The sequence below is a fragment of the Nerophis ophidion genome, linkage group LG03, assembly GCF_033978795.1.
Source record: "Nerophis ophidion isolate RoL-2023_Sa linkage group LG03, RoL_Noph_v1.0, whole genome shotgun sequence".
Lineage (NCBI taxonomy): Eukaryota > Metazoa > Chordata > Actinopteri > Syngnathiformes > Syngnathidae > Nerophis > Nerophis ophidion.
In genome coordinates, this window is record NC_084613.1 from 10,316,301 (window position 1) to 10,333,569 (window position 17,269).

The window sequence follows — 17,269 nt, forward strand, 5'->3', positions numbered from 1 at the left end:
CATCCTGGACGGGTGAGTGCAGGCACGCACACATATGGGAGGGGGGGGGACATTATTCAGAATTACCTCTTACATACACTACTGAAACGCTCTCACACACACAAGTGAAATCCTTTTACATACTACTGAAAAATTATTCCGTGTGTGTATGTGAGAGAGGTTTTCAGTAGTGTGTGTGGGAGAGAGAAATTATATTACTGTAGTGTGTATGAAAATGTTTCAGTAGTGTGTGTGTGAGAGTGTTTCAGCAGTGTGTGAGAGTGTTTCAGCAGTGTGTATGAGAGGTTTTCAGTAGTGTGTGTGAGAAAGAGAAATTATATTACTGTAGTGTGTATGACAATGTTTCAGTAGTGTGTGTGAGAGAGTGTTTCAGCAGTGTGTGAGAGTGTTTCAGCAGTGTGTATGAGAATGTTTCAATAGTGTGTGTGAGAAAAAAACAATTTCAGTAGTGTGTATGAGAGTGTTTCAGTAGTGTATATGAGAGTGTTTCAGTAGTGGGTGTGTGAGAGAAAAACATTTCAGTAGTGTTAATGAGAGTGTTTCAGTAGTGTGTGTGAGAGAGAAAAACATTTCAGGAGTGTGTATGAGAGTGTTTCAGTAGTGTGTGTGAGAGAAAAAACATTTCAGTAGTGTGTATTAGTGTTTCAGTAGTGTGTGTGTGTGTGTGTGTGTGTGTGTGTGTGTGTGTGTGTGTGTGTGTGTGTGTGTGTGTGTGTGTGTGTGTGTGTGTGTGTGTGTGTGTGTGTGTGTGTGTGTGAGAAAAACATGTCAGTAGTGTGTATGAGAGTGTTTCAACAGTGTGTGTGAAAGTGAGAGTTTTTCCAATAGTGTGTATGAGTGTTTCAGTTGTGTGTGTGAGAGTGAGAGTTTTTCCAGTAGTGTGTATGCGAGTGTTCAGTAGTGTGTATGAAAGTGTTTCAGTAGTGTGAATGAGAGTGTTTCAGTAGTGTGTGTGAAAGTCAGAGTTTTTCCAATAGTGTGTATGAGTGTGTTTCAGTAGTGTGTGTGAGAGTGTTTCAGCAGTGTGTATGAGATTGTTTCAATAGTGTGTGTGAGAGAAAAACAATTTCAGTAGTGTGTATGAGAGTGTTTCAGTAGTGTGTATGAGAGTGTTTCAGTAGTGGGTGTGTGAGAGAAAAACATTTCAGTAGTGTGTATGAGAGTGTTTCAGTAGTGTGTATGAGAGTGTTTCAGTAGTGTGTGTGAGAGAGAAAAACATTTCAGGAGTGTGTATGAGAGTGTTTCAGTAGTGTGTGTGAGAGTGTTCGTAGTGTGTATGAGAGTTTTTCAGTAGTCTGTATGAGAGGGTTTCAGTAGCGTGCGAGAGGGTTTCAGTAGTGTGTATGGGAGTGTTTCAATGGTGTGTGTGAGAGAAAAATATTTCAGTAGTGTGTATGAGTGTTTCAGTAGTGTGTATGAAAGTGTTGCAGGAGTGTGTGTGAGAGAAAAAACATTTCAGTTGTGTGTATTAGTGTTTCAGTAGTGCGTGTGTGAGAAAAACATGTCAGTAGTGTGTATGAGAGTGTTTCAACAGTGTGTGTAAGAGTGTTCAGTAGTGTGTATGAAAGTGTTTCAGTAGTGTGTATGAGAGTGTTTCAGTAGTGTGTGTGAAAGTGAGAGTTTTTCCAATAATGTGTATGAGTGTTTCAGTAGGGTGTGTGAGAGTGAGAGTTTTTCCAGTAGTGTGTATGAGAGTGTTTCAGTAGTGTGAATGAGAGTTTTTCCAGTAGTGTGTATAAGCGTGTTTCAGTAGTGTGAGTGAGAGAAAAACATTTCAGTAGTGTGTATGAGAATGTTTCAGTAGTGTGTGTAAGAGTGTTTCAGTAGTGTGTGTGAGAGAGAAAAACATTTCAGGAGTGTGTATGAGAGTGTTTCAGTAGTGTGTGTGAGAGTGTTTCAGTAGTGTGTGTGAGAGTGTTCGTAGTGTGTATGAGAGTGTTTCAGTAGTGTGTGTGAAAGTGAGAGTTTTTCCAATAATGTGTATGAGTGTTTCAGTAGTGTGTGTGAGAGTGAGAGTTTTTCCAGTAGTGTGTATGAGAGTGTTTCAGTAGTGTGAATGAGAGTTTTTCCAGTAGTGTGTATAAGCGTGTTTCAGTAGTGTGAGTGAGAGAAAAACATTTCAGTAGTGTGTATGAGAGTGTTTCAGTAGTGTGTATAAGAGTGTTTTAGTAGTGTGTATGAGAGTGTTTCAGTTGTGTGTATGAGAGTGTTTCAGTAGTGAGAGTGTGAGAGTGAGAGCTTTTCCAGTAGTGTGTATGAGAGTGTTTCAGTAGTGTGAGTGAGAGAAAAACATTTCAGTAGTGTGTATGAGAGTGTTTCAGTAGAGTGTATGAGAGTGTTTCAGTAGTGTGTATGAGAGTGTTTCAGTTGTGTGTATGAGAGTGTTTCAGTAGTGAGAGTGAGAGCTTTTCCAGTAGTGTGTATGAGAGTGTTTCAGTAGTGTGAGTGAGAGAAAAACATTTCAGTAGTGCGTATGAGAGTGTTTCAGTAGTGTTGTGAAAATGTTCCTCTGCATTTGACCCATCCTCTTGTTCACTAAGCCTGGGAGGTGAGGGGAGCAGTGGGGAGCAGTGGGCAGCAGCGGTGCCGTGCCCGGGAATCATTTTTGGTGGTGTATTAGAGTTTTTCAATAGTGTGCGTGAGATAAAAATACTTCTGTAATGTGGATGAGAGTGTTTCAGTTGTGTGTGTGTGAGAGAAAAATGTTTCAGTTGTGTGGATGAGAGTGTTTTAGTAGTGTGTGTGAGAGAAAAAAAATTAGTAGTGTGTATGAGAGTGTGTCAGTAGTGTGTATGAGAGTGTTTCAATAATGTGTGTGAGGAAAAAAAACACTTGAGTAGTGTGTATGAGAGTGTTTTAGTAGTGTGTGTGAGAGTGTTTCAGTAGTGTGTATGGGAGTATTTCAGTAGTGTGTGGGTGAGTGTTTCAGTAGTGTGTATGAGAGTTTTTCAATAGTGTGTAAGAGAAAAACACTTCGGTAGTGTAGATGAGAGTGTTTCAGTTGTGTGTGAGAGAGAAAAACATTTCAGTAGTGTGTTTGAGAGTGTTTCAGTATTGTGTATGAGAGTGTTTCAGTAGTGTGTGTGAGAAAATAAATCAGTAGAGTGTATGAGAGTGTTTCAATAGTATGTGTGAAATGAAAACACTTCAGTAGTGTGTATGAGAGTGTTTCAGCAGTGTGTGTGAGAAAATAAATCAGTAGTGTGTATGAGAGTGTTTCAATAGTGTGTTTGAGATAAAAACATTTCAGTAGTGTGTTTGAGAGTGTTTCAGTAGTGTGTATGAGAGTGTTTCAATAGTGTGTAAAGGAAAAAAAACATTTCAGTAGTGTGTTTGAGAGTGTTTCAGTAGTGTGTATGAGAGTGTTTCAGTAGTGTGTATGAGAGTGTTTCAATAGTGTGTGAGAAAAAAAACATTTCAGTAGTGTGTCCGAGAGTGTTTCAGTAGGGTATATGAGAGTGTTTCAGTAGTGTGTAGGAGAGTGTTTCAATAGTGTGTGAGAAAAAAAACATTTCAGTAGTGTGTCCAAGAGTGTTTCAGTAGAGTATATGAGAGTGTTTCAGTAGTGTGTATGAGAGTGTTTCAATAGTGAGTGAGAAAAAAACATTTCAGTAGTGTGTGTGAGAGGTATTTCTGAATAATGTCCCTGACGGCCCCTCACACACACACACACACACACACACACACACACACACACACACACACACACACACACACTGACTAACTAACCGTGTTGTTTTCAGCTTGAAGAAGACCACAGACGTCATGTTTGGGGGCAAGCAAGTGTTGGTCTGCGGCTACGGCGAGGTCAGTAAACACAAGACAATGTCATCAATCAATCAATCAATGATTATTTATATGGCAAAATATATATAGAAAATAAAATAAACGGCAGATCAAGTGGTCTAAAAAGGGGGGTCTATTTAAAGGCTAAAGCAGGGGTGCCCATTACGTCGATCGCGAGCTACCAGTCGACCGCGGCGGGGGTGTCAGTCGATCTCGAGCCAGGCTTTTAAAAGAAATAGACCTAAAAATTAGTGATCATCAATCTTCACCAAGACGTCACTTAAATGACATTCACGGTACCGGAGGGTCTTGTGAGATGACGCTAGCTGCTGCAAGATCATTATTATTAAAATATGACCGAGAGGAAGGCGAGAAACACTTTTTATTTCAACAGACTCTCGCGCTGTACCTTCCGTCAAAACTCTAAAGGCCGACTGCACATTTCCTATCTTCACAATAAAAGCCCTGCTTCATGCTGCCTGCGCTAACTAAATACAGAGTCTCGGAAAACGGGCGTGGACAAGCGATCCCTCAGAAAGCTGGCGTGCACATCACTTGTGCACGCCAGCTTTCCGAGACTCTTATTTTGTTAGCGCAGGCAGCATGAAGCAGGGCTTTTATTGTGTAGATAGGAAATGTGCGGTCGGCCTTTAAAGTTTTGACGGAAGGGACGGCGCGAAAGTCTGTTGAAATAAAAAGTGTTTCTCGCCTTCCTCTCTGTCATTTTTTCATAATAATGAAGTGGCAGCAGCCAGCGTCATCTCACAAGACCCTCGGGTGCCGTGAATGTCAATCAAGCAAGCTACGGAATTTGCCGCCAATGTTTTTCTTGTAAAGTGTATGGAAGCTGGATGAATTAGATGCCAACAACCAACCACTTTCATGTGGTATTGTACAGAAAGGACAACTTTTTTTCTCCTCCATTTGAAAATCTGGGCGTTATCATCATTACTGTCTGATTCCAATCAATGCAAGTCATCAGAATCAGGTAATACACCAACTTATATTCTTGTCTTCGTGAAAGAAAGACATCTATATGTGTTACACATGCTTGTATTATCCATCCGTCATCCATCCATCATCTTCCGCTTATCCGAGGTCGGGTCGCGAGGGCAACAGCCTAAGCAGGAAAACCCAGACTTCCCTCTCCCCAGCCACTTCGTCTAGCTCTTCCCGGGGGATCCCGAGGCGTTCCCAGGCCAGCCGGGAGACATAGTCTTCCCAACGTGTCCTGGGTCTTCCCCGTGGCCTCCTACCGGTTGGACGTGCCCTAAACACCTCCCTAGGGAGGCGTTCGGGTGGCATCCTGACCAGATGCCCGAACCACCTCATCTGGCTCCTCTCGATGTGGAGGAGCAGCGGCTTTACTTTGAGTTCCTGTCGGATGACAGAGCTTCTCACCCTATCTCTAAGGGAGAGCCCCGCTACACGGCGGAGGAAACTCATTTGGGCCGCATGTACCCGTGATCTTATCCTTTCGGTCATGACCCAAAGCTCATGACCATAGGTGAGGATGGGAACGTAGATCGACCGGTAAATTGAGAGCTTTGCCTTCCGGCTCAGCTCCTTCTTCACCACAACAGATCGGTACAACGTCCGCATTACTGAAGACGCCGCACCGATCCGCCTGTCGATCTCACGATCCACTCTTCCCTCACTCGTGAACAAGACTCCTAGGTACTTAAACTCCTCCACTTGGGGCAGGGTCTCCTCCCCAACCCGGAGATGGCACTCCACCCTTTTCCGGGCGAGAACCATGGACTCGGACTTGGAGGTGCTGATTCTCATTCCGGTCGCTTCACACTCGGCTGCGAACCGATCCAGCGAGAGCTGAAGATCCCGGTCAGATGAAGCCATCAGGACCACATCATATGAAAAAAACGGGGAGACCTAATCCTGCGGTCACCAAACCGGAACCCCTCAACGCCTTGACTGCGCCTAGAAATTCTGTCCATAAAAGTTATGAACAGAATCGGTGACAAAGGACAGCCTTGGCGGAGTCCAACCCTCACTGGAAATGTGTTCGACTTACTGCCGGCAATGCGAACCAAGCTCTGGCACTGATCGTACAGGGAACGGACCGCCACAATAAGACAGTCCGATACCCCATACTCTCTGAGCACTCCCCACAGGACTTCCCGAGGGACACGGTCGAATGCCTTCTCCAAGTCCACAAATCACATGTAGACTGGTTGGGCAAACTCCCATGCACCCTCAAGAACCCTGCCGAGAGTATAGAGCTGGTCCACAGTTCCACGACCAGGACGAAAACCACACTGTTCCTCCTGAATCCGAGGTTCGACTATCCGACGTAGCCTCCTCTCCAGTACACCTGAATAAACCTTACCGGGAAGGCTGAGGAGTGTGATCCCACGATAGTTAGAACACACCCTCCGGTCCCCCTTCTTAAAGAGAGGAACCACCACCCCGGTCTGCCAATCCAGAGGTACCGCCCCCGATGTCCACGCGATGCTGCAAAGTCTTGTCAACCAAGACAGCCCCACAGCATCCAGAGCCTTAAGGAACTCCGGGCGGATCTCGTCCACCCCTGGGGCCTTGCCACCGAGGCAAGGCTCGGTGGCAAGGCCCCGGCCTAATGATAATACAAGCATGTGTTACACATGCTTGTATTATCATTACACACATTTAACTTGTTTACAAAAATGTCTCTTTCATAAATAAATAAATATAAATGAAATATATAAATGAGGTAGATCCCCTCGAGTTGGTCAATGGAAAAGTAGCTCGCCTGCAGAAAAAGTGTGGGCACCCATGGGCTAAAGTATACAAATGAGTTTTAAGATGGGACTTAGATGCTTCTACTGAGGTAGAATCTCTAACTGTTACCGGGAAGGCATTCCAGAGTACTGAAGCCCCAATAGAAAACCCTCTATAGCCCGCAGACTTTTTGAGGGCTCTGGGAATCACTAATAAGCCGGAGTTCTTTGAAGGCAGATTTCTTGCCGGGACATATGGTACAATACAATCGGTAAGATAGGATGGAGTTAGACCGTGTAGTATTTTATACGTAAGTAGTAAAACCTTAAAGTCACATCTTAAGTGCACAGGAAGCCAGTTTGGGCGTAGTATGATCAAACTTTCTTATTCTGGTCAAAAGTCTAGCAGCCGCATTTTGTACCAACTGTAACAAATTTTTCTTTACCCCGTCTAGTTTTATTTCTTATTTCAAACTGTACATTTTGGGACGATCCGTTGTGGTGAAGATGGAGCTGAGCCGGAAGGCAAAGCTCCCAATTTACCGGGTGATCTACATTCCCATCCTCACCTATGGTCATGAGCTTTGGGTCATGACCGAAAGGACAAGATCACGGGTACAAGCGGCCGAAATGAGTTTCCTCTGCCGTGTGGCGGGGCTCTCCCTTAGAGATAGTTAAAGTTAAAGTTAAAGTAACAATGATTGTCACACACACACTGGGTGTGGCGAAATTATTCTCTGCATTTGACCCATCACCCTTGATCACCCGCTGGGAGGTGAGGGGAGCAGTGGGCAGCACAGTGATTTAACCCCCAATTCCAACCCTTGATGCTGAGTGCCAAGCAGGGAGGCAATGGGTCCCATTTTTTTATAGTCTTTGGTATGACTCGGCTGGGGTTTGAACTCACAACCTACTGATCTCAGGGCGGGCACTCTAACCACTAGGCCACTGATAGGGTGAGAAGCTCTGTCATCCGGGAGGACCTCAAAGTAAAGCCGCTGCTCCTCCACATCGAGAGGAGCCAGATGAGGTGGTTCGGGCATCTAGTCCGGATGCCACCCGAACGCCTCCCTAGGGAGGTGTTTAGGGCACGTCCAACCGGTAGGAGGCCACCGGGAAGACCCAGGACACGTTGGGAAGACTATGTCTCCCGGCTGGCCTCGAGATCCCCCGGGAAAAGCTAGACGAAGTGGCTGGGGAGAGGGAAGTCTGGGCTTCCCTATCTAGGCTGCTGCCCCCACGACCAGACCTCGGATAAGCGGAAGAAGATGGATGGATGGATTTTGGGACGAGACACTATTGAGGCAACACTTATTTAAAATTGTGGTAAAATACAATGACTCGGGACCTTGGTGTGAAGAACTCGCATGGCTGCCGTAGCAGTGACCAGAAACCAGGCGACGAGGAGCAGGTAAAATGAGTTTTAATCTACTCAAACTGAAAGTGAAGCAGTTGTGCATAACAGCTCTAAAAAAAAAATCAATCTCCAAAAATAATTAGAGACAGGCTGATTGGGAACAAACACAGAAACGGAAACAAAATAAGAGCACTGACTGGAGGTGACTACGAAACACGGGAACAAACAGAAATCAGACAGATCGTCACAGTTGGGGGTGAATCAAGGAAGTAACCGCGACCTTCTTTGGCCCCGCAGGTTGGCAAAGGTTGCTGTGCCGCCCTCAGAGCCATGGGAGGAGTCGTGTACGTCACAGAAGTGGATCCCATCTGTGCCCTGCAGGCCTGGTACGAACACTCCGAAGCATTCATGGTCCGTCGTATATAAAAGCGGGGCCTCTCTCGCTCTCCTGCCCTTACAGCATGGACGGCTTGCGAGTGGTCCAACTCAACCAGGTGGTCCGACAGGTGGACGTGGTCATCACCTGCACAGGTACACACTCGGAGCTCTGCGGCCCGACGGAACCTATGCCGCATGCTGACTCTGTCGTTCAGGCAACAAACAGGTGGTGGCCAGGGAACATCTGGAGAGGATGAAGAACGGCTGCATCGTCTGCAACATGGGACACTCCGACACTGAGATCCATTTGGTAGGAAGTCCTCTTTTTGGTCTTGTTTCTAAATTTGGACTGACAGATCCTTCGTTTTCAGACCAGTCTGCAGACCCCTGAGCTGAGGTGGGAGCGGGTAAGGCCTCTGGTAGACCACATCATATGGCCAGATGGGAGGAGAATAGTCCTGCTGGCTAAGGTGAGGGCAACCTACTCGGTGGCTTAGTGGTTAGAGTGTCCGCCCTGATATCAAACCCCGGCCGAGTCATACCAAAGACTATAAAAATGGGACCCATTTCCTCCCTGCTTAGCACTCAGCAGGATTGGAATTGGGGGTTAAGTCACCAAAAATGATTCATGGGTGCGGCCAACGCTGCTGCCCACTGCTCCCTTCACCTATTGAGGGTGAACAACGGGTTGGGTCAAATGCAGAGGACAAATTTCACCTGTGTGACTATTGTTGCGTTCGGACCAGATGTTCCTCCGAGGGAATTTAAGTTGCTGGTCAATTCCAAGTTCTTTTGATGACACATAAGCTAATTTTAAATGATAACCCAGAACAGAATAGGTATTTTGCAATTTATTCCAAAGCTTTGGAGAGACCAACCTAAAAAACAACACATTTAATCGCGTCGCCTCGTTGATCTGAAAACACTACGGAAGTGTTGTCTTTTTCAATATCCCAATAGCCCCAACCCTTCAGAGCGAATATACATATCTATTGTTTTCCTCAGCTGGAGATAGGAAGAGATAGGAAAAAGGAGTATTTCTACTCCTGCATTCCAAGTTAAAGGTAGTCCACAGTGTACCATGGGTCATGAGATTAAGAAAAGATAAAAAGAGTACAAGATGGAACATTAGCTATTTCAAATATGACTGACTTTTACATATGGATATATGTAGATATCTATCTCCGTCACTATCATTGGTACTTTAACTTTATTCGTCACTCAAACACAAACACAGTAGTACCTCAATTTAAGGGTGTTTGGAGTTAAGAGCTCTCGACTTGGAGTTGCAAGCAAAACTTTGAGTTACAAGCATCCCCCGCCATGTCACACATTTGACCCTTGTGGGGTTTTTCAGCGCCAATACCGATTGTTGGTCGTCAAGGAGGCTATTAAGATACAAAAGTACCTTTCAATGTGTAAGTTACCCATGCCTTGGGCACTAATACACCCCCCATACCATCGCAGATGCTGGCTTTTCAACAGTCCGGATGGTTCTTTTCCTCTTTGGCCCGGAGGACGCGACGTCCACGGTTTCCAAAAACAATTTGAAATGTGGACTCATCAGACCGTAAAACACTTTTCCACTTTGCATCAGTTCATTTTCGATGAGCTCGGGGGCCCAGCGAAGCCGGCGGCGTTTCTGGGTGTTGTTGATAAATGGCTTTCGCTTTGCATTGTAGAGTTTTAACAGATGTAGCAACCAACTGTAGTTACTGACAGCAGTTTTCTGAGGTGTTCCTCAGCCCATGTGGTGATATCCTTTACACATTGATGTCGCCTTTTGATGCAGTGCCGCCTAAAGGATCAAAAGCCCATGATATCATGGCTTACGTGCAGTGATTTCTTCAGATTCTCTGAACCTTTTGATGATATTACGGAGCGCTGATGGTGAAATCCCTAAATTCCTAGCTCTAGCTGGTTGGGAAATGTCAGACAAAGTAATGACAAAATCAACAAAATAAAAAAAACCTGATGTTTCTTTCTAAGAATAATTACAAAATATAATATTAGTAGTAATGCTTATCATGATAATAAATGTGATTACTTTTTGTAAACAAAATAATATTTTTCTTCTCTTGTTTAGGGTCGTCTGCTGAATTTGAGCTGCTCCACTGTTCCCACGTTTGTCCTTTCAATCACCGCCACAACGCAGGTGTAGACATTATTATTTCATGTGTTCACCAGTATATTCAACACCTTTGTCCACAAATGCATTGGATATTTGGATGAATTTGTGAACCAATGAATGGATGGATGGTTGGGTGGGTGGTGGACAGATGAATAGATGGATAACCCGTTAGAAATCTGATGTGGGGGTGAATGGATGAATGATAGATGGACAAATGATGGCATGTATGAATAATGGATGGATGGATTGAACGTTTGGACCGATAAATAGATAAATGGTTGGTTGGTGAACAGATAAATGAATAAATAACCCATTGGATAGCTGGTATGGTGGTGGATGGGTGAGTGGATAAATGGATGGATGGATGAGTGGTGGACACATGAATAGATGGATAACACATAAGATAGCTGATGGGGTGTGGATGGATGGATGACAGACGAACAAATGAAGGGATGTATGAATTAATGGATGAATGGATGGAGCGTTCGGACCAATAAATGGATAAATGGTTGGTTGGTAAACGGATAACGGAATGAATAACCCATTAGATAGATGGTGTGATGGTGGACGGGTAGGTGGAGAGATGGGTGGATGAATGACGGATGGGTGGATAAAGGATGGGAGGGTGGACGGATATATGGATGGATTTGTGGACCAATAAATGGATGAATGGGTGGGTGGTGGACACATGAATAGATGATTAACACATAAGATAGCTGATGGGGGGTGGATGAATGGATGGATGGATGACAGATGAAAAATGAGGGGATGTATGCATTAAAGGATGGACGGATGGATGGAGTGTTTGGACCAATAAATGGTTGGTTGGTGAACGGATAAAGGAATGAATAACCCATTAGATAGCTGGTGTGGTGGTGGATGGGTGGGTGGATAGATGGATGGATGGATGAATGTTGGATGGGTGGTTAAGGATGGGAGGGTGGTTGGATGTATGGATGGATTTGTGGACCAATAAATGGATGGTGGTTGGGTGGTGGACACATGAATAGATGGATAACCCATACGATAGCTGATGGGGGGGTGGATGGATGGATGATAGATGGACAAATGAAGGGATGTATGAATAATGGATGGATGGATGGATTGAGTGTTTGGAGCAATAAATAGATAAATAGCTGGTTGGTGAACAGATAAATGAATGAATAACCCATTAGAAAGTTGGTATGGTGGTGGATGAGTGAGCGGATAAATGGATGGATGGATGATGGATGGGAGGATGGATGGATAGATGGGTGGATTTGTGGACCAATAAATGGATGGATGGGTGGGTGGTGGACACATGAATAGACGGATAACCCATTAGATAGCTGATGGGGGATGGATGGATGACAGACGGACAAATTAAGGGATGTATGAATTAATGGATGGATGGATGGATGGATGGATGGAGCGTTTGGACCAATAAATGGATAAATGGTTGGTTGGTGAATGGATAAGGGAATGAATAACCCATTAGATAGCTGGTGTGGTGGTGGATGGGTGAGCGGATAAATGGATGGATGGATGGATGATGGATGGGAGGATGGATGGATAGATGGGTGGATAGATGGGTGGATTTGTGGACCAATAAATGTGGTGGACACATGAATAGATGGATAACCCATAAGATAGCTGATGGGGGATGGATGGATGGATGGATGACAAACGGACAAATGAAGGGATGTATGAATTAATGGATGGATGGATGGATGGATGGATGGAGCGTTTGGACCAATAAATGGATAAATGGTTGGCTGGTGAACGAATAAGGGAATGAATAACCCATTAGATAGCTGGCGTGGTGGTGGAAAGGTGGGTGGGTAGATGGATGGATAGATGATGGATGGATGATCGATGGGAGGCGGTGGATGGATAATTGGATGGATTTATGGACCATAAAATGGATGGATGTTTGGGTGGTGGACACATGAATATATGTATAACCCATTGGATATCTAACGCAAGGGTGGAAGGATGGATGATGGACGAGAGGGTGTATGGATAAATGGATGGATTTGTGGACCATAAAATGGATGGATGGTTGGGTGGTGGACACATGAAGAGAAGGACCAATGAACGGATGGATGATTTTGTTTATTTTTGGATCATTGTCCATCCGTCCATTAAGTGGTTGGTTGGGGGTGAACAGTCGGATGAACAGATGGACAAAGTGAGCGACGGATCATTTGGACGGGGGACTTATGGACGGATGAAAGAAAGTCGATTCTGTTCAGATCTCTTATGGACAGAATTTCTAGGGGATCCGGTTTGGTGGCTGCAGGATTAGGTCTCTGCTTTTTGCAGATCATCTGGCCAGGATCTTCAGCTCTCACTGGATCGGTTCGCAGCCGAGTGTGAAGCGACTGGGATGAGAATCAGCACGTCCATGGTTCTTGCCCGGGAAAGGGTGGAGTGCCCATCTCTGGGTTGGGGAGGAGACCCTGCCCCAAGTGGAGGAGTTCAAGTACCTCGGAGTCTCGTTCACGAGTGAGGGAAGAGTGGATGGAGAGATCGACAGGTGGATCGGTGCGGCGTCTTTAGTAATGCGGACGCTGTATCGAAGAAAGCGCTGAGCCGGTACCGGTCGATCTACGTTCCCATCCTCGCCTATGGACATCAATCAATCAATCAATCAATGTTTATTTATATAGCCCCAAATCACAAATGTCTCAAAGGACTGCACAAATCATTACAACTACAACATCCTCGGAAGAACCCACAATAGGGCAAGGAAAACTCACACCCAGTGGGCAGGGAGAATTCACATCCAGTGGGACGCCAGTGACAATGCTGACTATGAGAAACCTTGGAGAGGACCTCAGATGTGGGCAACTCCCCCCCCTCTAGGGGACCGAAAGCAATGGATGTCGAGCGGGTCTAACATGATACTGTGAAAGTTCAATCCATAGTGGCTCCAAAACAGCCGCGAGAGTTCAGTTCAAAGCGGATCCAAGACAGCAGCGAGAGTCCCGTCCACAGGAAACCATCTCAAGCGGAGGCGGATCAGCAGCGTAGAGATGTCCCCAACCGATACAGGCGAGCGGTCCATCCTGGGTCCCGACGAGCGGTCCATCCTGGGTCTCGACTCTGGACAGCCAGTACTTCATCCATGGTTATCGGACCGGACCCCCTCCACAAGGGAGGGGGGGACATAGGAGAAAGAAAAGAAGCGGCAGATCAACTGGTCTAAAAAGGAGGTCTATTTAAAGGCTAGAGTATACAAATGAGTTTTAAGGTGAGACTTAAATGCTTTTACTGAGGTGGCATCTCGAACTGTTACCGGGAGGGCATTCCAGAGTACTGGAGCCCGAACGGAAAACGCTCTATAGCCCGCAGACTTTTTTTGGGCTCTAGGAATCACTAATAAGCCGGAGTCCTTTGAACGCAGATTTCTTGCCGGGACATATGGTACAATACAATCGGCAAGATAGGCTGGAGCTAGACCGTGTAGTATTTTATACGTAAGTAGTAAAACCTTAAAGTCACATCTTAAGTGCACAGGAAGCCAGTACAGGCGTAATATGATCAAATTTTCTTGTTCTTGTCAAAAGTCTAGCAGCCGCATTTTGTACCAACTGTAATCTTTTAATGCTAGAAATGGGGAGACCCGAAAATAATACGTTACAGTAATCGAGACGAGGCGTAACAAACGCATGGATCATGATCTCGGCGTCTTTAGTGGACAAAATGGAGCGAATTTTAGCGATATTATGGAGATGAAAGAAGGCCGTTTTAGTAACGCTTTTAATGTGTGACTCAAAGGAGAGAGTTGGGTCAAAGATAATACCCAGATTTTTTACCGAGTCACCTTGTTTTATTATTTGGTTGTCAAATGTTAAAGTTGTATTATTAAATAGAGGTCGGTGTCTAGCAGGACCGATAATCAGCATTTCCGTTTTTTTGGCGTTAAGTTGCAAAAAGTTAGCGGACATCCATTGTTTAATTTCATTAAGACACGCTTCCAACTGACTACAATCCGGCGTGTTGGTCAGCTTTAGGGGCATGTAAAGTTGGGTGTCATGAGCTTTGGGTTATGACCGAAAGGACAAGATCACGAGTACAAGTGGCTGAAATGAGTTTGGGGCTCTCTCCCTTAGAGATAGGGTGAGAAGCTCTGCCATCCGGGAGGAACTCAAAGTAAAACCGCTGCTCCTCCACACCGAGAGGAACCAGATGAGGTGGTTCGGGCATCTGGTCAGGATGCCACCCGAACCCCTCCCTAGGGAGGTGTTTAGGGCACGTCCAACCGGTAGTAGGCCACGGGGAATACCCAGGACACGTTGGGAAGACTATGTCTCCCGGCTGGCCTGGGAACGCCTCGGGATCCCCCGGGAAGAGCTGGACGAAGCGGTTGGGGAGAGGAAAGTCTGGGCTTCCCTCCGGAAGAAGATGGATGAATGGATGAATGGATGGAAAGCAAGTCAGATATAGAAAGACTACGGATGGAAGCATCGACTTGTGTGATTCATCTAACACTTTGATTCCGTCCAGGCTCTGGCCCTCATAGAGCTGTTCAATGCTCCCAAGGGACGTTACAAACAGGACGTCTACCTGCTGCCAAAGAAGTTGGGCAAGTTGATCGTCCCCCGAAAAAAACCCACTGCACTTGTGTATTTATACCTCGAAAATTATGTTGTTTTCTTTTTATTTTTCCAGATGAATATGTGGCTGGTCTTCACCTTCCTAGCTTTGACGCTCACCTCACAGAGCTGACCGACGAGCAGGCCAAGTACTTGGGCATCAGCAAGCATGGGCCCTTTAAGCCCAACTATTACAGGTGGGATGCACACCTGCACAAATACAGTCCTGGTCAAACGTTTACCACAACTTTCCAATCATTTCTAACAACCCTTATTTTTTGGGTGATTGAGTGATTGGAGCACATACTTGTTGGTCACAAAGAAACCTTCATGAAGTTTGGTTCTTTTATGAGTTTATTATGGGTCTACTGAAAATGTGAGCAAAAGGTATATTTGCCTACATGTCGTTTGGCAAGTTTCACTGCAATAAGGCGCTTTTGGTATCCATCCACAAGCTTCTGCTTGAATTTTTGACCACTCCTCTTGAGAAAATTGGTGCCATTCAGGTAAATGTGTTGCTTTTCTAATATGGACTTGTTTCTTCAGCATTATCCACATACTGTATTTAAATCAGGACTTTGGAAAGGCCATTCTATACCCTTAATTCTAGCCTGATTTAGCCATCTCTTCACCACTTTTGACGTGTGTTTGGGGGTCATTGTCCTGTCCGCGCCCGAGACCCAACCTCCGGACTGATTATTTTAGCTTGTCCTGAAGAATTTGGAGGTAATCTTCCCTTTTTCACCGTCACATTTACTCTCTGTAAAGCACCAGTCCCATTGGCAGCAAAACTAGGCCCAGACTATAATACTACCAACACCATGCTTGACGGTAGGGATGGTGTTCCTAGGATTAAAGCCCTCACCTTTTCTCCTCCAAACATATTACTGGGTTTTGTGGCTAATCAGTTCAGTTTTTTGTTTCATCTGACATCACATGGACAATGATCAATCAATCAATCAATCAATGTTTACTTATATAGCCCTAAATCACTAGTGTCTCAAAGGGCTGCACAAACCCCCACGACATCCTCGGTAGGCCCACATAAGGGCAAGGAAAACTCACACCCAGTGGGACGTCGGTGACAATGATGACTATGAGAACCTTGGAGAGGAGGAAAGCAATGGATGTCGAGCGGGTCTAACATGATACTGTGAAAGTTCAATCCACAATGGATCCAACACAGTCGCGAGAGTCCAGTCCAAAGCGGATCCAACACAGCAGCGAGAGTCCCGTTCACAGCGGAGCTAGCAGGAAACCATCCCGAGTACTGGAGCCCGAAATGAAAACGCTCTAATGATAAGATATTTTGGAGGATAGTTCTGTGGTCGAATTAAACAAAAAACCCAGCATTACGGTTGGAGGAGAAAAGGTGAGGGCTTTAATCCCAGGAACACCATACCTATCGTCAAGCATGGTGGTGGTAGTATTATGCTCTGGGCCTGTTTTGCTGGCAATGGGACTGGTGCTTTACAGAGAGTAAATGTGATAATGACAAGATAAAATCATCAGTCCGGAGGTTGGGTCTTGGGCGAGGTTGGGTGTTCCAACAGGACTTTTGATCGTGCATTTTTATTTAGTTTTTTAGTTTTTTTACTACTTATCACTTACTAAAAACACATTTTCATGCAGGTACTGACCTACCGGACGTCAAATTGAAGATCTTCGGACCAACTCCGTTTTAATCATTGACTGCTGACCAACTGTTTGTTTGCTAAGATGTACCAGATACGTTTTTGCACATTGTTGAGTTTTTTTTTTTGTTATTATTTTTTTTTTTACTCATTAGCTACAGCAGGGGTCGGGAACCTTTTTGGCTGAGAGAGCCATGAAGGCCAAATATTTCAAAATGTATTTCAGTGAGAGCCATATCATATTTTTTTAACACTGAATACAACTAAATGTGTGCATTTTTAAGTAAGACCAACATTTTTAGAGTATATTAAGAATTTTATGCTTTTTAATAGCATTGTTATTCTGAAGCTAACCAATAATAAATCAAATGTCATGTCTGTTGATCATGTTTTTGTTTGGCCATGTGCTGTTTGTCCTTTGGACTCTTTAAGTTCCTGTTTTTTTCCACTCCCTTGTCTGGTTTCCTTGGTTACTCATTTTGTCCACCTGTCCCGAGCACTAATCAGAGGCTGCATTTAAGCTCGTCTTCGCCAGTCAGTCTTCCTGGCGTCAATGTGATCTTTTCTTGCTCTGTGCTGACTTGTTTCATGCCTTGCCATAGTTTCGTGCTTCATGCCATGCCAAGTAAGTTCTGTTTGATTTATGTTCATAGTCTGTTTATGCGTTAGCTTTGTTCCTTAGCCCG

The 17,269-nt window shown here is 44.9% G+C and overlaps 1 protein-coding gene across 1 annotated transcript in view; it reads left to right on the top strand.

Moving 5' to 3' along the window:
* Positions 1-16,972, top strand: part of LOC133549098 (S-adenosylhomocysteine hydrolase-like protein 1) — a 51,703-nt gene extending 34,731 nt beyond the window's left edge. Inside the window, exons 8-17 of the mRNA XM_061894232.1 lie at positions 1-12; positions 3,744-3,807; positions 8,158-8,246; positions 8,321-8,391; positions 8,454-8,548; positions 8,610-8,708; positions 10,325-10,393; positions 14,861-14,939; positions 15,026-15,146; positions 16,582-16,972. The exon at positions 1-12 is cut by the window's left edge and continues 105 nt beyond it. Coding sequence (XP_061750216.1) covers positions 1-12; positions 3,744-3,807; positions 8,158-8,246; positions 8,321-8,391; positions 8,454-8,548; positions 8,610-8,708; positions 10,325-10,393; positions 14,861-14,939; positions 15,026-15,146; positions 16,582-16,588 — 706 coding nt within the window. The 3' untranslated portion in view covers positions 16,589-16,972. The remainder of the gene's footprint in view (positions 13-3,743; positions 3,808-8,157; positions 8,247-8,320; positions 8,392-8,453; positions 8,549-8,609; positions 8,709-10,324; positions 10,394-14,860; positions 14,940-15,025; positions 15,147-16,581) is intronic.
* Positions 16,973-17,269: the final 297 nt, after the last annotated feature.